Source organism: Mauremys reevesii, linkage group 6, assembly GCF_016161935.1.
Source record: "Mauremys reevesii isolate NIE-2019 linkage group 6, ASM1616193v1, whole genome shotgun sequence".
Classification (NCBI taxonomy): Eukaryota; Metazoa; Chordata; order Testudines; family Geoemydidae; genus Mauremys; species Mauremys reevesii.
The window spans coordinates 4,796,825-4,820,786 of record NC_052628.1 but is presented as its reverse complement, the minus strand read 5'-3'; the positions used below and the strand labels follow the sequence as shown (position 1 = coordinate 4,820,786).

The following is a 23,962-nucleotide window of genomic DNA, read 5'->3' as shown; positions in this document are numbered from 1 at the left end:
TATAGGATTAGAAAACCTGCCTTACAGTGATTGAGATCTTTGGGTCTATCAGTTTAGCTTAACAAAGAGAAGGTTAAAGGGTAACTTGTTTATAGTCTAGAAGTATCCGCCTGGGGAACAAATATTTAATAACGAGCTCTTCAGTCTGGCAGAGAAAAGTCTAACACCAACCAATGGCTGGAAGTTGAAGCTAGACAAATGCGGACTGGAAATAAGGTGAACATTTTTAATAGAGTAATTAACCATTGGAACAGTCTACCCGGGGCTGTGGTGGATTCTCCATCATTGGCCATTTTCAAATCAATGTTGGATGTTTTCCTAAAATCTGCTCTAGGGGTTGGTCTAGATGATCCCATTGGTCCCTCCTGGCCTTAGAATCTCTGAATCTGTCTGCCTTGCAAATGGTTAAGGGTTAAAATGACAGGGCTGCAAAACCCTACTCGTATCCTGCCTGTTGGCTGAGAGAAAACCTTATGGCTGCCACCAGTTTGAATGGTGAAGGCCTTGAAGAAAGCCCATATTCCACGGCTCTGGGAGCGGTGGTGGCAGCTGTGGCTCTGTGCCCATTGCTTCTGTGAGTTTACAGCACCGTGGCTCACACGCACGCCTGCCCCTGAACCTTTTAGGGACCAGGCCACAATTCTCTCACTGCTGTAACTGACTCTCACTCTGCCTCAGCATCCTCTGTTTGTCCTCGGAGCACACAGGCACCAGGCTGCCAGTGGCAGCCTATCATGGCGCTTGTTACACCAGGGTCCATTTTTAAACTTCAAAACCTGTTTCTATTCTTTGTTCTGCCACAGGTTTCTGGTGTGGTCAGTCATCTCTCCCTGTCACTGTGCTCATTGTAACAGTGCAAGACCCTCTGATGGGAGGTGCTGCAGGCTGCAAATTATTTAAAAAAAAATTAAAATGATCAGTCATGGCCAAGTTACTGGCATGGTGCTTCCGGACCGAGATGTCAGTGGAAGTGCTGGGCTTGTGTGTGGGGATGTGGTGTTTATACTTCTGCCCCGTTGAGTGGTATTTTCTACACTCGAACTTGGATTAGAGCTCAACAATGCATTTAATTGTGGACAAAGTGTACAAGAGCCTTGTGTAGTCAACAGAATTTTAATTTAAATACAGTAAATTTAAGCACAACATAAAAGTCGTCCAGGCACACTAGCATCCACTCACTGCACTCAAATTCAAAAGTGAATTCATGTTGGTTCTTAGTTTACGTGATTTTACATGGTCAGGCTCTTCATACAACCAGGTTGGTTTATGAACAGTACACACCCCATTCATCAACCTGAAATGAAAACCATCTCGATCAGCCTTCACTGTAATACACAGCAAGCGCATACCTGTAAAGGGACGCCAACTTGCACACGAATTAACGTAACAGAACTAACAAAGACTGGAGGGGAGAAATATTGTTGGTGCATTCGACAGCAGCTTCTGTAGTCAATATTACTGTTTCCTCTCTATACTCAGAATCCAATTCTCCAAACAAGTGGGCCTGTAATACACGACTGCTGTGCTTAATGTTAATGTGTGCAAGTGTTTCCAGGCTTGGTGCCTTCGTTTCGTCTCCTGTTTATGAGTCTCTTACACAGTAACAGGCGAGAAAACCATTAAGTAGAAAAATTAGACTGTGCCACCACACCCCAAGGACACATGTAGTACCTGAGAGGAGTTAACTCCTTTTTTAAAAGTGCCTAGATTTCAAGTTTTTGGGTGCCCGTTAACCTAAAATGTCCAAGGAGACTCACGCTCGGCTCAGTGAACTCTCCTTGTGAAATGGGTTTGCTAGGCTGAACTGTGCCAGTTCTAATCCCCCTCATACAGCACTGAGGACCGAGCACTGAGACAGAGCATTTAAGGCTTCCATGGTGGTTCAGCTGAGGTGTAACAACCCTGTATCCAAACTGGCTCCCACCTCCTGGACGGATGGCTGGGTCGCTCACCCATATTGTCATTGATACAGCCTGGAAAACAGGTGAGGTAAGATCAATGGGTTTGTCATGCAGCTGGTGTCATAAATGGGCCTTCTCCAGCCACCCGCTTAGAAATGGCCATTTTAAATAACCCCATAGGAACGTGTCTAACCCTTCTCCTGGTGAACTTTCAGGCTTTTGCTTTGCTGAACCTTTCTTTAAAATTCTTCTCCCTGGTATGTGGAGGTTTTATTACTCAACTGTGCCTGCCTGCGTGCCTTTGGGGGCCTCTCTGCTTCCCAAATTTAAAGCCACTGAGTCCTGCCACTTGCTTCTAGTCTTCGCCTTGGCAGGCGCTCACTTCCTGCTCTGTATATAAGCATCTGCCCAGAGGAACCCTCTCCTCTTCCTGTGACCGCTGCGCACACTCCCCTCCCACCTCCTTTCCTCAGCTCCTGCCTAACCTACCTGCTACCCACAGCACTCCACCACCAAGCTTTGTCTTCTGCAAACATGCTAAGAAATTGCTAAGGACACTATTGTAAAATGTCAGTATCTACCTGCTTGCAGCCCTGGAACATTCAATGATTGACTGGCTGCTGTATCTTGGCCCCTCTCTGAGCACTCCTGACCCACAAGGTATGGAGGGGAGGGGAAGGGGCTTTCCAACAATCATGTATTTGAAAGGAAAATTCCCAAAGAAACTCAGTGTCACATCTCCTCTCACCACTCAGTAATTAGAACCACCCACCCACCTAGGGACTAGTGTAACGAAATCCATGTTCCTCCATGTTTTTTTTCTTGACTACTGACTATCAAACATGTCTGCCTTGGTACATGCCAAGGTATCATGCTTAAAGGATATATGACAGGTACTTTCTCTCTCCATGTCAGAATGCCTCATTTCCCTGAGGAGTGAAAGTTGCTTTCTAAGAGGCAAAGGCAACCTGGCTGGCTTCCTGGAGCTGCTGGTTTCAACTGTGACTTGATGCTGGCTTGTAATCTGAATACATGAAAAACCTTAACTCCTCACATCTTGGAATAAATCCTCTCTGTTTCCCAGAGATAAGCCAGCCGGTTGCGAGAGGCAGCCCTGACAGCAAGGGAACTCAGAGAACTTTGAAAGATCACTTCTGAATGTAAGGTTGCTTTGCATATTTCTTGCCTTAGAAATCTGTTCCTGAGCATTTGTTTTATATGTAAAGTTTCTAGGAGCATTTGCACAGGGATGTTACCTTTGCAAAGCCCCAAGCCACTGGCTAACACTGTAGGTTTGTCTAGCTGAAAGGTTACTGTACTGCTGCCTGTCACAAGCCCAGGCTCCAGTGCAGTTATGGTTGCAGACTGGAAATTCAGATTCTCAGAGGATACATTGTTATTTCACCCTTGACATTTATGATTAACTCCAATATTTTGATCCCCTTTTGCCTATGTCTAAGTTCTTTATAAAAGATTCCTCTGAGAACAGATTTTAGAATGTGTTCAGTTTCTGGAGTACGTGATCTGAGCTGCACATTCTTCAAGGTCACTTATGGCTTAAGCTGGTATACTCCTTTGTGGACCAACGTGGGACGTAAGAGACCTGTCCGTTGCATCTGTGGAGGGATCCAGTTGATGGCTCTGAGGTGTGGGATTCAGCAGCCAACTTCAGGAACTAGTGAGGCTAATGAGTGTCTAAACCCAAACACAACAAGCTGGTGATATTTTGCAGCTGGCTCTGAGCGGGGAAATCAGTTCTGCAGTTTGATCGGACTGGGAGAACCGTACTACTGCATACGCTGCAGCAGTGGACAGACCCACAGCCATCCCACCTGCCACTAGGCCAAGAGCCTCTGACTAACTGGCACCAATGTAAAATCAATACAGGCAGCAGCTTGTGAATTTTCAGTGCAAGTTCTCTTGCACATGAGCCTTCTAATAAGTCATTTATTGTCCATCACTTAAAGCATTCTACACTAGGTCTGCAATGTTAGTATCAGGCACAGAATGACTGTAGCTACCTCCTTGGTTCTTCTGAAAGTATAAACCAGTCTGGCTCTAACTAGATTTTCATTAAACACCTGCCTGGTTATTTTATTCCAGCAAACAGCTGTTCCCCTCCATTTCCTCACTCGCTTCTTAAAACAGTTCTTGTAAGTCTGGAATATTTCTTTTCACAGACGTTTCTGGTCTCAGAGTGTTTTCCTGGCTGCGTCAGTTTCTCAGCAGCACACAAGTGCCTTTAACGAGAGGAGCGAGTACGAAAACCACAGCCGGGGACTCCCGCTGCTGCAGGGTGCATTTTAAGGCTACAGAATTATTGCTTCAAAGCATACGGTTTCCTATTAGAAGGGTGGACCTGGGAATACAGCGCCCCTGGCTTCAAACCAGATCTATAAAGATTTTGCATTTACTTAAATTTCTCTCAGCCATTATCTAAAATATATGTTAATCATAAACACCAAACTTTACACTAACCACCTCCCTTGCTGCAGGGGAACCTAACCCCCAAAGGTGGGGAAATAGTGACCATCTGTTGCCGTAACTAGGCCGTGTGGGATGAATGCACGCTGAAGCGGACTAAGGTGGTGTAGTTCGTTGCAGGGTAGCGTCAGTCTCGGGACAGGCTAAATAGAGCTGCAGCTGGGCTCGCATGCTTTGGATACACTTCGATTTCAGCATCAGGATTTCATCCAGTTTGGTCACATAATTTTCAAAATCCTAGAGTGGAAAACAAATCAATAAAAGTAATGCTGGAGGGTGGAGGATGGGGCGGAGGGGGAATAACTAGCACGCACAGGGTGAGGCGTGAGGAAAAGAGCTGCTCTTCTGAAGCAGTAAATACAAGTAGGTTTTGCATTTTACTTCCACTGTCATCAAAGCACTCAAATGTTCTCTGGTTAAAGGCCTGACCTTGAAAAACAGCACAGCTCAGCACAGCTCTTTCTGCAAGAGTCTCGGGGCCCCGGCTACTGGGGCTAACTGGCTTATTTGCAGTCTGCCTCCCTACTGATCCCCCTGTACTCTTGTCTTCCAGTGAAGTTAGTGCTGGCAAAGGGGCTGGACCATACATCGGGATGGTAACAGTCCTACATAAGTCTGGTATTTATTGGGTGCCAGATACAGCAGTAAGAAAAGCACGTTTGAAATGGGCTCTTGCCATTCTCCAGTTCAGCTGTCCCACCCTCTTCGCTCCAATCTACAGGAAGGCTGCAGTGCAGGCCCCTTCCTGTCCATGCACCTCAGGCCTGAGCTGGCGGGAATCCGCACTGGGACAGCTTCCACAGCCCATGCAAGTGCTAGGCCCCCCTCACTTGGGCCGGTCCATGTGATTTTTTGGGGGGCAGAGAAGGTGGTGGGGATGGGCTGGTGCTATTGATACCTGCATACTAAGAACTGAACGGAGTCCATTAGCTCACATGTAGGAATTTGTGGTTTTGGTAAGGAAGCGCTGAGTCAATCCCAACGTACATTTCAATGTAAGAATTGCCGTCGGCGATTGGTTACAGAGCACAGTCACTTAGAATCAGTTGACCTTTGTGTTATGCAGTTTGGATGCTCTACAACTTGTTATAAGGGGATTTGTGGTTCTAGATTATTATTGTATTAGGGATTATTAGTTGGTGTTTTAGTATGGACAGAATACTGCCTGTGTCAATCATTGTATTGGAAGGCTGTAGCTGTGTCTCCCATGTACTTCCTAAGCTACCTTCAGGACCCAGGCCCAAGGGAAGAGAGATTAAGGGGGCAATAGGTGGGCTATTCTAGGAGCACCCCAAAACCTGTTTTTCAGGGTAACATACCAATGCCACGGAAAGACTCTTTCTTGCCCATAGGGAGCAGGTGAATATATTTTCCAAGTCCCTTCCAGTGAATGATAGAAATTCAGGAGGAAAAACTGAACTATTAGAAAAAGGAGAGCTGCCTCTGGCTAAACAAATGGAGTATTCGGATGGCGCTTGTCGAGCCCTTACTGAACATCCCTTGTACGTTATTCAGTAAAGAAGCACCAGTGCTGCCAGCTGGAAAGCTTGGCAGACTTGCCACATGGTGGCTCCCCTTCTGAATTCTCTGAGGCAAGAGTCCCTGCAGCCACACACGAAGTTTGAAGCTGTTTGGGATGAAAATGCCTTTGACCAGAGATGATGCAGAAGGGGAGCTTAGCTTCAGTGATACAGACACAGAGCTGAAAAGGCAGCAAGACTTCGATCTGGGAAATGTAAAGTAAAACAATTCTGGGTTGAGAGGAGCAGAGACCTTGTTACAAAACCAGCTGAGAACGGTGTGCTTTTCCAAGCAATAGAAGAGGATACCCCGAGAGCACTGGCTGGTAATGGTGCAGGCATCTGCACAGCCCCATGTGCACCAGGTAATGGGACTAAAACCCAAGGTGCGGATTGTGACAGTTATCCAATTCCCTGTGATACCCTGGACAAAACTGACGGAATTAAGTCTAAGTATTGTCGGAGTTCATTGTATTACAAATGCAAAGGAGTATGGATTATTGTGGGACTGTATGGAACTTCTTTAGGAGGAAGACAAGATTCACGCAATCTCTGGGAAGTGTTGTGAGCTTCAAAAGACTATGCTGAACAATGCAGCAGCCATGATTGATCTTTTGGGACAATCTTTGAGAAGTGGAATTCCTAGGAACTACTTAGGAGGAGGGGATTGCAGACTTCCCCCTATGGACTCAACCTCTGAAGCTTCGCAGGGATGGAGGGGGTGGGGGTTGCTGCTGCTCACCTGTTACATTAGGGAAGTTCAACGACAAACTGTATAACTAATGAGTGTGCTTGTTCTGAGCGAAAGCTGTTATGAACGTGTGACCACAGAAAACCCCCTGGGTGGAGCTTGGAGGACTGATCACCACCTTGAGTCCTGGTTGCAGCAGGGGTGATCTCTGGTAAGCTTATTAGCATACACGCAGGTTCTTTCATTGTTTTAATATCTTTTCACTGTGATGCTTTTACCCTAAGGATCAATGTGTTTTTGTAGAATGAGCTGGGTGGTAACTTACCTGTGGTCGATTACACTGTTTACTCTCTCTGAGGAGAGAAGTGAAGCAGGCCTGCTTTGGGAGTCTGTCTTCTGCTGGGGATATCACACCATAGTCTGGGACCTGTGCTGCCTGGAAATACCCTGGTCTGGAGGAAGAGACACATGGGTCTCCACCCCAGAGAGGGGACAGGAGAGGAGCTCGGAGTGGGAACCCTGCCTGGACCCTAAAGGGGGATACAGGGGCAGTTGCCCTGAACTGTGACAAGGATATTCTAAGGCAGTGGCTCTCAGCCTTTCCAGACTACTGTCCCCCTTTCAGGAGTCTGATCTGTCTTGCGCACCTCCAAGTTTCACCTCACTTAAAAGCTACCTGCTTACACAATCAGACAAACATACCCAAGTGTCACAGCACAATATTACTGGAAAAATCGCTGACTTTCTCATTTTTACCACATAATTATAAATCAGTTAGAATATAAATATTGTACTTACATTTCAGTCTATAGTGCAGTATATGGGGGAGGGATAGCTCAGTGGTTTGAGCATTGGCCTGCTAAACCCAGGGTTGTGAGTTCAAGCCTTAAGGAAGCCACTTAGGGATCTGGGGCAAAAATTGGTCCTGCTAGTGAAGGCAGGGGGCTGGACTCAATGACCTTTCAAGGTCCCTTCCAGTTCTAGGAGATTGGTATATCTCCAATTATTACCTTTTATAAACAAATCATTGTCTGTACAAAATATTAGTTGGTACTGGCTTGATCATGGGGGACTTTAACTTTCCGGATATAGATTGGGAAACAAATGCTAGTAATAATAATAGGGCTCAGCTTTTCCTAGACGTGATAGCTAATGAATTCCTTCATCAAGTGGTTGCTGAACCGACGAGGGGGGATGCCATTTTAGATTTGATTTTGGTGAGTAACGAGGACCTTGTTGAGGAAATTGTTGAGTGATCATGAGCTAATAAATAAATGGGAGGATAATCAATAGTGCATCTGAGACTAGGATTTCAAAAGGGCTAACTTTACTAAATTAAGGCGACTAGTTAGGGAAGTGGACTGGGCTAACATATTTAGGGATCTAGGGGCAGATGACGCCTGGGGTTACTTCAGGTTGAAGTTGCAGGATTTGTCAGAGGCATGTATCGCAGTTTTAGACCGAGCTGGATGAGCAAGTGTCTAAGAGGGTCATTAAGAAAAACAGAAAGCGTACCAGGAGTGGAAAATGGGAGGGATCAGCAAGGACACCTATCTTATTGAGGTCAGAGGGTGCAGGGAAGCTGTGAGAAAGGCAGTGGAGATGGACATTAAAACCAATAGCAAACGGTTTTTAGCCATATAAATAGGAAGAAAACCAAGAAAGAAGAAGTGGGACCGCTTAAAACTTGGAGATTAGGGATAATCTTGGCATGGCACAATATCTGAACGAATACTTTGCCTCGGTCTTTAATGAGGCTAATGAAGGGCTAAGGAATAGTGATAGAGGACCGATGGGAATGAAGATATGGGGGTAGACATTACGGTATCTGAGGTAGAAGCCAAACTTGGATAATCTTCATCCTAGAATATTAATAATCTTTAATAAATCCACTGACTGGAGATTAGCTAATGTAGCTCCTATATTCAAGAAGGGGAAAAAAAGTGACCCAGGGAACTATAGGCCTGTTAGTCTAACATCTGTAGTATGCAAAGTCATGGAAAAAATCTTAAAAGAGAGAGTGGTATGGCAACTGGGATAGATTACAGCATGGATTAAACCAACCTGATCTCCTTCTTTGAGAAAGTAACAGATTTTTAGACAAGGGAAATGCGGATCTAATATATCTGGATTTCAGTATGAAGAATTACTGGTTAAATTGGAAAAGATGGGGATCGAAATGAAAATCCAGAGGTGGATAAGGAGCTGGTTAAAAGGGAGACTGCAGAGGGTAGTATTGAAGTTACCAGTGGAGTTCCTCAAGGCTCGGTTTTGGGTCCAATTTTATTCAATCTATTTATTGCTGACCTGGGAACCAAGAGTAGGAGTGGGCTGATAAAGTTTGCGGATGACACCAAGTTGGGAAGAGGATCGGGATATTCTCCAGGAGATTTAGATGACCTCGTAAACTGGAGTATTAGTAACAGGATGAGATTCAATAGTGAGAAGTGTAAGGTTATGCATTTAGGGATGACTAACAAGAACTTTAGTTATAAGCTGGGACGCACCAGTTGGAGGTAACGGAGGAGGAGAAGGACCTAGGAGTCCTGGTTGATCGAGGATGACTATGAGTAGGCAATGTGATGTGGTTAAAAAAAGCTAATGCGGTCTTGGGTTGCATTAGGCGAGGTATTTCTAGTAGGGATAAGGAGGTGCTAGTCTGAGACCTCATTTGGAGTATTGTGTGCAGTTTTGGTCTCCCATGTTTAAGAAGGATGAATTCAAACTAGAACAGGTACAAAGAAGGGCCACTAGAATGATCCGAGGAATGGAAGGCCTTATGAAAGGAGACTTGAGGAGCTCGGTTTGTTTTCCTTAACCAAAGGAAAGGATGAGAGGAGATATGATTACACTCTTTAAATATATCAGAGGGATAAATACCAGGGAAGGAGAGGAATTATTTCAGCTCAGTGCTAATGTGGACACGAGGACGAACGGATATAAACTGTCAGTCAGGAAATTCAGGCTTGAAGGTTTCTAACCATCAGGAGTGCAATACTGGAACAGCCTACCGAGGAAACAGAAGGACCTCCATGACTTTAAGATTAAGCTAGATAAGTTTATGGAGGAGATGGTATGATAGGATAACGGGTTTAGTCAATAGTCAATAGGTCAATAGTAAATAGTACAATGGGTCAATGGTATGATATAACCTTTTCCAGAGGGTTTGGCTGGAGAGTCTTGCCCGCATGCTCGGGGTTCAGCTGACCGCCATATTTGGGGTCGGGAAGGAATTTTCCTCCAGGGAAGATTGGCAATGGCCCTGGAGGTTTATGTGGCCTGCATCTTGCAGGAGGTCAGACTAGATGATCATAATGGTCCCTTCTGATCTTGAATTCTATGATTCTATGATTCACTAATGCTTTTTATGTAGCCTGTTGTAAAACCAGGCAAATCTCTAGATGAGTTGCCCCCTGGAAGGCCTCTGCGTACCCCCAGGGCCACATTTGCCTCTGGCTGAGAGCCACTGTCCTAGGAAATCCGTAGTGCGACTGAGGGAAGCAAGCCAGAGCTGCGGTGATGGAGCAGGGCACAGTAGAAAGAACTGGGAGAGCGAGGCCTTGCTGACTAGGGATCAGCAGATCTGTGGTGGGACAGGTAAGGGAATCCCAGGTGAGAGATTGATGGGTGAGGACATTTTACTAACGGCTATGTACAGGGAGACATCATGTGTCTGTACTACTGACTGTCATTTAACCCACACTGCAGTGACAAAAGCTTCATGCGGGACGTGACTGCTGTGATATCCCTGGAGACTGGTGTGAGATAAGAAAAAGATGTTTTAAATTAAACTGTTTGTAGTCAGCATGTCATTCTCAATCTCTAGTCAAGTAACTGGCAGAGTGGAGATCAGCCAAAGCACAAGAAGTCTTGGAACTGAGCAGTCTCCTATTAATCTGACTCGGGGCTTAGATAAAGGTAGGCTCCAAAAAAGGGGTGAGACTGAGAACAGGAATTGATGGTAGGATGTCACTAATTCACATTAATGCTCTTTAGGATTCTTACAGAAGTTCAGTGAGCACTGAAGTCATCATCTGAAACACTTACTGCTGCCGACATCTGATTTATCAAGGTCTCTTCCTTAAAACACAGGGATGCCATTTCATCCAGCTGCTCTCGATGGGCTTGAATCACAACCTGCCTAATTAACATAACAAAAAAATAATGATGGTTATGTAGCCCTCCGTTCCACCTGTAAGGATTATCAGTGGGCTCTGACAAACTTCTAAGGAGAGGAAATTCCACAGATGGAGGGCTTCAGGTGGGGAGGCCCTGCCACTGAACATATTCCAGGCAAGAGCTTCATGTCGTGTACACTGATGTCGCTCGACTGACTTAAGAGGCCTATGCCAATTTACATCAACTGAAGAGCTGGCCTGGGGTATTTAAACAGGCTTCAGCTGCAAGCACTTCTCAGCTGCTCTTTTCTTGTACCCCATCATCACAGCAAAGAAGAGTCTTCAACACCTTGAACTGAGTCTAGAAGTAAACACGAAGCCAGTGCAGAGACCTTAGCACAGAAGCTATGTATTTATGCTGGACCACACCACACAGAAGGTTGAGCAGCTACCTTCTGCATCCCAGCTACCGTCTGAGCCCCAAGGACAGTGGTCTAGCCATGGATGACTAAGGGTACGTCTACACCGAATTTACATAAACCGGTTTAGCAAAACAGATTGTATAAAATCGAGTGCGCGCGGCCACACTAAACACATTAAATCGGTGGTGTGAGTCCACGGTCCGAGGCTAGCGTCGATTTCTGGAGCGTTGCACTGTGGGTAGCTATTCCGTAGCTATCCCATAGTTCCCGCAGCCTCCCCCGCCCCTTGGAATTTCCGGGTTGAGATCCCAGTGCCTGATGGGGCAAAAATCATTGTCGCGGGTGGTTCTGGGTAAATGTCATCAGTCACTCCTTCCTCTGGGAAAGCAACGGCAGACAAGCATTTCGCACCTTTTTTCCCTGGATTGCCCTGGCAGATGCATGGCAATCATGGAGCCTGTTTTGCCTTTTGTGACTGTCACCGTATGTGTACTAGATGCCGCTCACAGAGGCGATTCAGCAGCGCTACACAGCAGCATGCTTTTGCTTTTGCATGGCAGCAGAGATGGTTACCAGCCATACTGTACCATCTACCATACCATAAATCGGTAATAAGATGATTATGGTTACCAGTCCTTTTGCACTGCACCATTTGCTGCTGTCATAAGTGCCCCTGGCTGAGATCAGCCAGGGGCGCAAAAGCCAAAATTGGGAATGACTCCGAGTCAATCCCTCCTTTTTGGTATCTAAAAATAGAATCAGTCCTGCCTAGAATATGGGCAAGTGTACTAGAGAACCACTGTATCATAGAACCAGAGAGCACAGCTGCTCTGTGTCAGATCCAGCAGAAATTATGAGCTGTATGCTATTCACAGGGGGTGCTCCTGCAACAACCCCACCTGTTGATTCCATTCTTCCCCCAGCCTTCCTGGGCTACCGTAGCATTGTCCCCCCACTTGTGTGATGAAGTAATAAAGAATGCAGGAATAAGACACACTGACTTGTTAGTGAGAAATGAGTGGAAGGCAGCCTCCAGCTGCTATGATAGTCCAGACAGGACATTAAGCAGTGTGGAGGAGAGGAGCCCAGCATCCCACTGCTAGTCCAGGGGCAATTGAATCTTTTCTTTACACATGAAGGGTGGGGGCTGATGGAGCTCAGCCCCCTGTTGCTATGATGAGGACGGTTACCAGCCATACTGCACCATCTACCAGGAAAAATTAGGGCCAGGCACCCTTGATCGACCTCACGGATGCTAGTCGGCATGGTTACCAGTCCTTTTGCACTGCCCCATGTGCCAATAGGCTGATGAGGAGGACGGATACCAGTCATATTGCACCATCAGCCACCCATGGCGGGGGGGGGGAGCAAGGATGTTGGTGTTGAGTGCTGCAGCATCGCATCTATCTGCAGCATTCAGTAAAGATAGGGTGACATGTAAAAGAGTCAAGAGAGGATTGTTTTCCCTTTCACTTCTGGGGGTGGGTGGGGGGGTGCATAAATTGCCGAGCCTGTCCCACTGACCCACCGCGGACACTGTTTTTGACCCTAGAAGCATTTGGAGCTCAGCCAAGAATGCAAATGCTTTTCGGATACTGCAGGAACTGTGGGATAGCTTGAGTCCTCCAGTCCATGAGCGTCAATTTGATTCTTTGGCTTTCCGTTACGCTTGTCACGCAGCAGTGCGCTGAGTCCCTGCTATGGCGTCTGTCTGGAGATTTTTTAAAAATGATTTTGAATTTCGTCTTCTGTAACGGAGCGCTGATAGAACAGATTTGCCTGCCCTTACTGCGATCACATCTGCATGGTCCATGTGGGAGCTCTTTCTTTATTTTGATTTTTAACTGCATCGCCACCCGTGCTGATCGGAGCTCCACGCTGGGCAAACAGGAAATATTCAAAAGTTCACAGGGCTTTTCCTGTCTACCTGGCCACTGCATCTGAGTTCAGATTGCTGTCCAGAGCGGTCAGTGGTGCACTGTGGGATACCGCCCGGAGGCCAATACTGTCGATTTGCGGCCACACTAACCCTAATCCGATATGGTAATACCGATACTAGCGCTACTCCTCTCGTTAGGGAGGAGTACAGAAACCGGTTTAAAGAGCCCTTTATATCGATATAAAGGGCCTCTCAGTGTGGACGGGTGTGGCGTTAAATCGGTTTTACGCTCCTAAAACCGGTTTAAACGCTTAGTGTAGACCAGGCCTAAGTGGGGAGTGGCCCACAGCTTTTGGCTAGTCAGTGATGGTATAGTGGCCCATAATGCCTCTTACCAGCTGGAATCCAGGAGCAAAAATGCTGCCCAGTAGGACCTTGAGACTGTGAACCATGTAGGTGAAAGTCAGGCACACGACCGTCAATACACAGTGCAGACACCTCTATTAATTCCTCTAGGTGCTTCTCTCTGCCAGCAAGCACTGCTTCTGTCTGAAATGGGTTGAGTCACAGCCAGGTCAGCTGGATCCATGTCTGTTAGTAAAAGCTAGACATTGCCCTCCCATTATCTATCTTGAATGTGGGGGTCTGATTTCACTATCTGGTTAGCTGGACTGGCTGTTTCATATTTGTTTCTGAATGGATGCAGTAGTTATCTAACAACTTCTCTATATATCTGACTCCAAAAAAGTGTGCTTGTGTGTGTTTGTATAGTACATATAGCACTATATAAAACATTTAAGCAAACGTACAATGTATTTGTTCAGTGTTTCTAGTTCACACAACAGAAGATAGTGTAGTAGATACAAACTTACTGTGCCTTTCCCAGGGCTTCTCTGTGCCGGTTTGATGTTTCTGACGTATCAATCTGGGCGCTAATGATGGATGGATTTGGGCGAGTGTTTTGACTTGCTAATGATCTGATCTCTTTGGTAACGGATCTTGAATCCTGTTGTGCAGCATCAAAACAGTCTTGTGTAAAAATACTTTGCATCAGTTTATTCTTAAGCAGCCCTATTTCCTCACCACTGAATGACAACTTGAAAGTATCTTCAGAATGGTTCAAGTCCTTGCTCCTGAATTCTGACCTGGGCTGCAGTGGGCTGCTTTCTCTAGAGGGCGATGAAGTTGTACCCTCCACTCTTCCTGCACTCAGAATGGATGGTGCACATGAAAAATAACCCTTTTCAGGCAAATCAGCATGTACAGTCTGAGACGTGGGCCCCACATTGGATCCGTTACCCAGGCTAGATTTTTCTGGGCCGCTCAGCAGGCTACCAGTGGTATTCTCAGTATCAGCATCATACTGCCTGCTGTTATCCAGGTATTCTCTGCACTTTAAGTTATGAAGAAACAATTCATCTTCATTCTCTCCACAAGGGCTTTTGACTCTGACAGATGCTGATGCTTCTGTCAAGTCTTCATCTTGGACAAATAAACCATTAATAGAACTCGGACGTGTGTTCCAGGGAGATGAACCTCCAGGGCTACAAGAAGGCTTTGCATCACGACAGGACTGTGAGAGCCACTTGTTCTCAGTTTGTGGGGAGTGCTGCAGAGTGGACTTCCTTTCACTGTGGTCCATTTGTTCACCCAGCTCTGGTATGCTGCCTGTTGGTGAGGCTTTATTTCTAAGAAACTGCCTGGCCTCTCCCTCTAACCTTTTGCTGGGGCTAGTGGTTTTTCTTTCCAACATCTGTTTCACTTGGAGAGCCTTTTCCTGATCAGAAAGGATGTTCTCTGGATCAGCTGCCTCCTCACTGTCAAGGAGAGACATTGTCAGAGGGGCCATCAGCTCAGAAGTGAATTCTGATGAAGTATTAAAAGCTCCACAGGGGCTACTTCCATTTTTTAGTTTCTTCCCTTCTAAGTTTCCTGCAACTGGAGCTTGTCCGTCTTTGATGGATTCTTCCCTTTGTGCATGTGGAAGGCTGATCTTGTTGCATTTTGTAGTCCCTGAATCCAACGCGTGGGGAACATGTGGACTTTGTGTCCCCTTTTCTGGGAATGAGGCGCTTTCACCAGGATAAACTAGAGGTCTGTATTCGGATTTGTATTGTTTATGAGCAGCTGGTAAATCCTTGCTGTTTTTCCAGTTACTGACAAGTTCTTCCCGCAAGCAATAAGGTTTTTCTGCAGTATTATTGTTCACAGAAGAATCAATAGTGAAGTCATCCTCTGTGCTCCAGTCAGACTGAGTCTTGCTGCTTTCTCCATCTCTAATGGGCTCCCTGGGTTCTGGAAATGCAAAGCCCTTCCCATAGTCCCAGCTGCCAGTAAGTTCATGCTCTTGTGTATGTGTTGCATGTTCAAAAAATAAACCCTGTCTCTCTCGGCCTTTCTCCTCCTCACTTTCTTGTTCTCTCCGATGAAGGAAAAATGAAAGTTGGCTGCTCTCACTGGTGTTTCTTTTAACTTTCCTTTGGTTGGATATAGGTGAGAAAGAGTCTTCACTAAAATCACTGTCGTCCAGGTCTTCCAGCAGCATCCCCTCTTTGCATTGTGAGTCCGTGGGAGGAAGGGTCCGGTCTTGTTTAACTCCAGTTTCCTGGGGCTTGTATTGGGCTAAAAACCTCTCAAGTGGTTGATAGTTCAACTTCTGCTGTAGAAGAGGTGGCTGCTGAAACTGCTGGTGGTAAAGGCGCAAATGTTGTTCCCTTTCTTTCTGATGTGGAGGGAGATTTGCCCAGGTTTCAATGCACTGTTTGGTCAAAACATTTGCGGAGCGCTGACTGCTGTCTAATGGGTGATTTCCATCTCCAAAGGAAAAGCCGTTTCTGGAAATGAGCTGCTTTTGTACAGGTTGCACGGTCTGTACTTTCAGGCATCTGACAGGTTGTTTATCTTGAATACAATTATCTCCTTGCCCACTCTCTTTTGTCTCTGGGACTGCAGCTGTAGCGACAACAAAATCTTTTGCAGTATGATGCTTCTCAGACAGCAGTGTCAGATCATCAGTCTTTTTCTTCATGGGATGCCCTATCTTTAGCATTCCTTTAATGGGACTGGTGTGATTGAGCCATGGTGAGCTCAGATTTCCTTTGTGGGCATGACCTTTGGCTCCTTTTGGGGTAGAGGCAAAAGGGACATTGGTTGGATGGAACACTGACGGGGATGCCTTTATTCTCAAAGAACTTAAAGGAGGATGAAGTCCTAGTTTTACTTTCTTTGGAGAGCTCTTATCTCCCACGTGCGTGGAAGGAGAGTTTTGGATCCGTTTTGGAGATACATTTCCAGCTATCCGACGTCGGTTTGTGACAGGGGTACAACATTTAATCCCTTTCTTCAGTTCTTTTACCCTGTAAATAAGGATTGTGCATTAGAAAAATTAAATGCTTTCAAATAATTTACAGTCTCATTAGAGCAAACTAATACTTTGGTACATTAAATATTGACTTCAATGTCACAATTTGGATTTTAATCGTTGGCTAATCCATGGAGGCATCAGATCATCTGCTACAGAGATACAGTTACTTCTATGGAGGTTTGCAGCAGCTGTTTCAATGGGGAACAATAACAATACATAACAGTTTAAACTAGGAAGTGAAGAATACCTCTGACCAATTTAAACTGAAGGAAATTGTATCTACTTCTCCTCTCCTCCAAATCCCTCCTGAAGACCCAGGTCCATCTTGATGTCTATAGGAAATTAACGAACTAACAACACGGCTTTTGGTGATAGCTGATATCAAGAACATTTTTGATTGTCTCTTATCTTTCTCCTCCACCCTATTCTGTGTTGCTTGTGTTCTGAGTCCTTGCCCCGAAGAGTTCACAATCCATCTTCCTCTGGGTATGGACAGCATCTAACATATTCTGGGAAGTACCATAATACAAACAACACTAGAGTTTGTCAAGGATGTTGGGGTTATCAACCTTACTGTTACGAGGAGTACCATGAGATTCTGAATCACTGCAAGCTGTTAGGACCTAAATTACGTATCATCTGAAAGAAGAATTTAAAAGACCCAGAGCATTAAGTGCCTCAATATAATAGTGCAGCAGATGAAGATTGTTTGTGCGCTGTAAGTTGCATTTTTTGCTCTTTGCCCTGTGAACTCACCAGTTGATGCAATCTAAATATTTTCATCCCAAACTATTACTCCTTTTTGACTCTCAACATGGAAAATTTAAGTCACCTACCTGTCAGCATATCTTAACGTGTTCAGGGTGTGTTCTGTAGCTATGTGGCTAGGTGACACATTAGCTATCATACACGTCTTAGAATTTCCAATGAAAGAATCTTTTAGTACCTTGGAGGAGGAAAAATATAGCTTAACATTCTTAGCAACTAATGTATTTCTTTTAAACAATCCAGTTAAACAGTTTAGAACCAAGTGTCCCTCTCTTCTCCCACCTAAACAACTTATCTCTGTTGCGATTTTTCATGTAAAATGTCCTTTAAACAAGCCCATTTTCTTACTGGGCACCCCAAAAGTGCTGGTGTGTTTGGGAGAGTAAAGCATATGTTACAATTAGAGTAACCTAATACTGATTAAAGCTTACATGATAGTACCACAAATAATGTAATCACTAGACTCTCTCTTTAAGTGGTTGTCCACCGTATGAATATCTCAGAACAATTGGTCTACAAGATTCTCCATATAGAACTTCACATAGGAGTAAAATAACTTTATCCTGGAGTTTAGTAAACTCTCCACCACACCGTTCTCCGGGGAGTAACTGTTTGTAGCTTTTGCTGTCAGCTGGTATTAACCTATGAATGCTGATGTTTCCTCTATGATCAGAATGCATGCTTGGGAAGCTATGCAAGTGTCCAGTCTTCAAAGGGTTAACAATATACAGTCACCAAATCATGGCTTATTTCATTTTATTACTATCATTTCAACTCTGTTCAGTGCAGTGGCAGTCACTGGCTTGGTTTTTGGTTTTACCTGAGTTAATTTGCTTTGCCGGAAAGGAGTATGAGCATGTTCCTGATCCAGAGCCCGAATACATTCCTTTAACTAAAAAGGAGAGCGAGAGAAAAAAATGTATCAGTCACACAACAAAAAGGAGAGACACCTGCACCCAAAACTATGAGAGGTCACTATTTCCCCTATCACCCTTATATCCTTAGACTATGCTTCCTTACAAGGAGTGGGGAAGGCTGCCAGCTTCCGGAGACCCACAGTTAAACATGTGCACAATAACACTTGCAGTCTTAAAGCCTGACTATTTCACCATCTCATAACAAAAGAGTCTCTTTGACAGATGAATAATGGACACACACAAAACATTAGGGCTTCACTTTCAACACAGAGAGTGGGATTTAGCTATAGAACTCCCATTAAAATTAATGGGACTTGAGCAGTTAAATTCAAGTGAGCCTTCCTGAAAAAGATACCCATGATCTATTTTCTTGTTAATAATTATCAGCAAGAACAGCACGTAATCTTGGAGACACATCCGTCTCTTGATTTATTCGTTGCCTATTAAAAGACTGACATTTTCCAGTGTCCCTCTCTTTTTACCATGCGTCTTCACCAGCACAAGTAGAAGTGTGTCACAATCCATACCAGACTCTGATGCTTTCTACAATGGAGGAAATGGACTGTGGGCCCATTGAGGCAAGCCATTACTAGTGAGAGTACTAGCAGTGAGAGGAGAAAATATCTTGAGATAGATTACAATACTGTAGTAACTCTAGCTTGAGACAGACATTGCAGTCTTAATGAGACACCATCCACTTCAAATCACATTTTTTTCTGAATGTATTTTAATTATTGTTAGAAATTACACCTAAGAGGACTCTGAAAGAGATTCTCTCTCCATTTTAGGGTTTTATACTGTTGATCATAACAAGTATCTGAGCACCTTCCACATGAAATCAATAGCAACAAAGTCTCTAGTGAATGTCATAGATTTTAAAGCCCAAAGAGACCATTATGATTGTCTAGTCTGAGCTACTAACAACATAGTCCAGAGAACAGCATCCAATAATTTTTGCACTGAGCCCATAAACTTCTGTTTGAGCTATAGCAGATCTTTTGAAAAGATATCCAGCCTTGATTTAAAGAGTTCAAGTGATGGAGAATCTGCCACAGCAGATTCCAATGTTGTTCCAATGGTGAATTACTCTTAAAATTCTATGGTATTTCTTCCTTTTTGGGGTAAAAACTCTGCTTGGGGTAGGGTTCAATGGTAGACCCCTGTGATTGCACCTTGAGGGGAGATTAGAGAAGAAAAAGTTTCTCTTTTCAATTTATTCACAAAGTGCTTTGTAATGCACATTTAGTCAGTTTCACTGTCTTGCATAGTCGATTTCCTCTAATTTGTGTGGGTTATTCACACAGCAAGAAGTGAAAAAAAAATTCCAACTCTAAAACAACAAAAGTTGGTAGAGAGACTCATGGGTGGGCTTTACTCCTTTTAACGGGAAAATACTTTAAACTCTCAAACTCGCTAATATCAAGTTGACTCTCTTTAAACACTTGTTTCAATGAGCTTATAAATGTCTTCATAATATTTCCTTTCATCATGAAAAGTCTCACGCTTTTTCCCTGGCCTGAAGGAAAATTTTCTGGAAAGTATGATTAAAAATTCATCCAGATTTTTTGGAATTACAGTAGAACCTAAGAGTTACGAACACCTCGGGAATGGAGATTGTTCATAACTCTGTACAAAACATTATGGTTGATCTTTCAAAAGTTTACAACTGAACATTGACTTAACACAGCTTTGAAACTTTATTATGGAGAAGAAAAATGCTGCTTTCCCTTTTTTTTTTTTGTTTAACACAGTACTGTACTGTATTTGCTTTTTTTCTTTCGTCTCTGCTGCTGCCTGATTGTGTGCTTCCGGTTCCAAATGAGGTACATAGTTGACTGGTCAGTTCGTAACTCTGAGGTTCTACTGTATGAGAACAGAGGCAATCAGGGGAATGGTTTTCTTCCCACTTTTCAGAGGCATAATTTTGCATTCCGATAAAATAAAAGGTGTTGTACACAAATATTACAATAGGTTCCACCACATAAAAATCACACAGCAGTGTGAAATTTAAAATATTTACCTGCATATATGACTTAAGTGGATGGAGATAAGGTTGTTGTAGGAACCTTGGATCTAAATTGCCTGACTTCTGTGTCCTGTAACAGTTTTTTGTGGTACACTAATGGACAACAATGGTTCCAACCATTTGTTCTGGGGTATTAGAATGTGTTTATATGCACAAAATTAGAGTTGAGATTATCACCATAATAATAATAAATACTCTCCAATTCTAGAGGGCCTTTCAGTAGTGGATCTTAGTGTTTTCACAAACTTGCATTAAGCCTCACAGAAAAAGAGAGCCTGAATTTACTATAGAAAAGATGGCATGGACTTACAATAAAATATCTGACTTTTCAGTGCTCTGTTTATCTGGCTGTAGGAATATATTTAAAAAGTTGTTTTTCCTCACAAAGTCTTTTTCTTCTAATCTGATTCATGACTAGAGAGCAATTTAATTGTCAGCATTTAGCATTGTGTATTTTCTATTGGGATCCATCCACATGTTACTTCCTTTTTTACTGTCAGTCTAAGAACCAACCTAAAGAACAATAATTACAAAAATCTTCCCTACAAATGTGAGTAACCTACAGCTAAAAGGCTTTGGTTTATTTCTGCTCCTTCCATTTTTGTTTGTTTGTCTGAGTCTCTGGCATCAGCTGCCCTCTCGCTGCCAGCCAAGTCAATGAAAGAGATCCTAGAAAAAACAAAAGATGCTTTTACTTTAGCTTCTTTTTTAAAGCTGATAGCAGCAACGCACGATGCCATCAGCAGAAAGATGAAACATTACTACCATAAAACAGGGTGAAATACCCACTGCAAGTGTCTCAGAGGCATCATAAGAACATAAGAAAGAAAGGTCAGGTCAGACCAAATCTCATCTAGCCCAGTATCTGCAGCCTCCAGTGCCCTGAGAATGCCTGCCCCAAGTGAGTGATGATCAATCTCTCCTGGATCCATCTCATCTCTCCTATCTCATCATCCATCTCCATCCACACCACATTCTCTGGGATCTCAACTACCTCCCATTGGCTAGCTAGCCATTTATGGATTTAGCCAGTCATTTTCCAGTCATTTTTAACATTGTTATAGTCTTAGCCTTCCCAAACCTCCCACGTAAGGAGTTCCAAAAGAGTTCCAAGAAGAAGAGAAGTTCTTTTTTTTTTTTTTTTTTAAACCTGCTGCCTATTAATTTCATTTGAATGATTTCATTTTCTTGTATTATGGGAATAAGTAAATAACTCTCCCACTCCTCCTTCTCCACTCATGATTTTTTTATATACCTCTTTATACCCCCCCCCTATTTCTCCTCTTTCTTCTTTTTCTCCCCCTTAAGATCTCTAGCCTCTTTAATCTTTCTCTCTAACCCCTAATCATTTCTCCCTCTCTTTTCTGTCTTTCTTTCTGAAGATTTTCTTTTTTTTTGGAGTTTTTACATCTGTACACAGTAGTCGAGATGTGGGGCGTTATATATATATATATATTATATAATAATATATATAATATCTATTCTCTATTATTCTTTAATGATTCCCAACATCCTTTTTGCTTTTTTTTTGCTTCTTTTGGACGTCCACAGGCATCTTCAGAGAACTATCCCAAGATAACGCCAAGATCTTTTTTAGCTGACTTAGCTTAATAGCCCCCAGTAATTCATGTATGTTGTGTGTATTTATTTTTTTTTTTTATTTTTATTTTACTTTTTATTTTATTTTTTTTCATTTTTTTTTTGTTTTTTTTGTTTTTGCACAATCTTTTAGTTTCTCTCTTCTTTTTTTTGGTCTTCTTCTTCTCTTCTCTTAACTATATCTCTGTGTCTTTTGTCATCTCACTGTTTACCTGCCTCACTCCTTTTTCCCTTTCTCCAGATCATTTATGAACTGGATGAATAGGATTGGACTAGGACTGACCCCCACCATACCCTACTCCATTCTGAGAATTTAATTAAAATTTATTTTTCCTTTGTTCCTTGTTTCTTAACCAGTTCTATCCCATTGAAAGGACTTCCTTTTCCCTTTTTATCCACAGCAACGTAAGAGCCTGAGCCTTTGGAAGGGACAAAGGAAATCTAAGTACACTAATGTCAAGTATGTCCCCTTGTCCACATGTTTGTTGATTGTTGTTAGAACTCTCAAAGATTAGTATAAGAGACCATTTCTCTTTACTTACAGAAACCATCAAGAGTTTATGTTTTTTTATATTTTTTATTTATTTATTCTTTTATATTTTTTTATTGTATCAACTAATTTATTTTGTAACTTTACGGACTTTAGACTCTTTAGTCACTAGTGGCCCCTGCATCACCTTTTTAAATTTTTTTTTTATTTATACATCATTTTATTTCATAACTGGTACGAATGGGTTTAAAAACCTTTGGTTACAGGTTACAAACCTTAATAGTTCCGTTTTTTCACATTTTGTTCTCTCAACTCTCTCTTTGTGACTTGGTAATGTTCCCGGACTTGTGTTGTGAATGAGTCCATCATCCTCCTCCACCTCCCTCTTTTGACACTTCAATCTCAGTCAGTCCTCATTTGTCAGCTACAAAAAGCCAATCTCCTCTCAGGAATCTCTCATCCTCTCTGAAGAAAAGAAAGAAAAAATAGAAAATCCATTTAGTTCTTCATCAATGACTTTATCATCTTTTTTTTTCCTTTGTATTTTCAAGCCAAGGGGGGCCCACTGTTTGCTAGCAGGCTCCTGGCTTCTGAAAAAAAAAAAATTTTATTACCTTTTTTTTGAGTTTATAAGCTTTTTTTTCAACTGCTCTTTCTTGGCTTTTCTACTCTTACACTTAAGTTGGCAGTGTTTGTGCCTCCTTTTTTTGCCTCACTGGGATTTGACTTCCACTTTTTAAAGGAAGTCTTTTTATCTCTCACTGCTTCTTTTATGTTCTTATGTTCTTATGTTCTCACAGTAATGAAATGCCAGCAGCTACTGGAACAGAGTCAGAGCATTCTGGCACTGTAACAGACAGTCATAACAGGAAGTCTAATTACTTGTGATGAGAGTGCTCCACGGTTTAATGGAACAGCTATTTCAAGTGTAACACATTCCCATCTCTAGATGATCACAATGGCAGTAATTTGAGAGAGAACACAGATTACTTAAAAAAGAATAACTTTTTGGGTCTCCTTCCAGCTAAGACAGATGTTTCATTCCAGTGTTGTCTGTCCTAATCAAATAGAAATGCAGTGCAGTTTATAAAGCGAATTAAAGGTTAGTAACTGATGCACTGAATTGTCAGATGGTTTCAGAGCCACGTTCCTGCTGCTCTTTCTTCCCTCAAGATCTCCATTTGTTCTCATAGTCTTCCCTAACTTTCCTCTTTGGCTGTTAGCTATTCTACCGATCTGTAATTTCTCCCTCTCCCCCTCTTCTTCCACAATATCCCCATCCTCTCCGATCACCTGCATCCCTCCCAGCTTCATCAGTCCTTCAGTAACTAAAAACCTGGCACACCTACATAACCACATATCCTTCTTTTTGTAATCTTATGGACTCTTCCTCCCTCCTTCTTCCCCCACCCTCCCAATTAGTTGTTGCTCAGACTTGCTCTCGTGTCTTACATTTAGAATAAGCTCTTTGGGATAAAGATTTTATCTTACTTGTTTGGAAGGTGCCTACCACATTTTTAGACATGTAAAAATAATAATAAGCAGCTGAGCATCTTTTCTCTGACTAGGTGGGAAGGATACCCACTTACTGCTGCAACCAATGGCCATTCAGTAAGGGCCTCTGGTACTGGGTCACCGTTCTACACAGCCCAGGAGCTCAGCAAACGCACCTTCAAATCACAGCTTGCATCCTGACTGTCCTTGCACTTGACTTCTTCACTACCACTCACTAACCATCTATGGCTGTTCTGCCATTGCAGATGTGCATGGTCTCATTTAAAGC

At 43.3% G+C, this 23,962-nt stretch overlaps 1 protein-coding gene across 3 annotated transcripts in view; it reads right to left on the bottom strand.

The window, feature by feature from the left end:
* Window positions 1-1,132: 1,132 nt before the first annotated feature.
* KIF24 (kinesin family member 24) overlaps window positions 1,133-23,962 on the bottom strand; it is a 46,790-nt gene continuing 23,960 nt past the window's right edge. For 2 of the 3 annotated variants that reach the window (XM_039545712.1, XM_039545713.1), the window contains exons 8-13: window positions 20,654-20,759; window positions 17,968-18,039; window positions 17,216-17,325; window positions 13,888-16,371; window positions 10,644-10,737; window positions 1,133-4,622 (exon numbers count right to left, since the gene is read on the bottom strand). In XM_039545712.1, the coding sequence (XP_039401646.1) occupies window positions 4,482-4,622; window positions 10,644-10,737; window positions 13,888-16,371; window positions 17,216-17,325; window positions 17,968-18,039; window positions 20,654-20,759 (3,007 nt within the window). In that variant the 3' untranslated portion in view covers window positions 1,133-4,481. The remainder of the gene's footprint in view (window positions 4,623-10,643; window positions 10,738-13,887; window positions 16,372-17,215; window positions 17,326-17,967; window positions 18,040-20,653; window positions 20,760-23,962) is intronic. The other variant, XM_039545714.1, reaches the window with a different exon arrangement.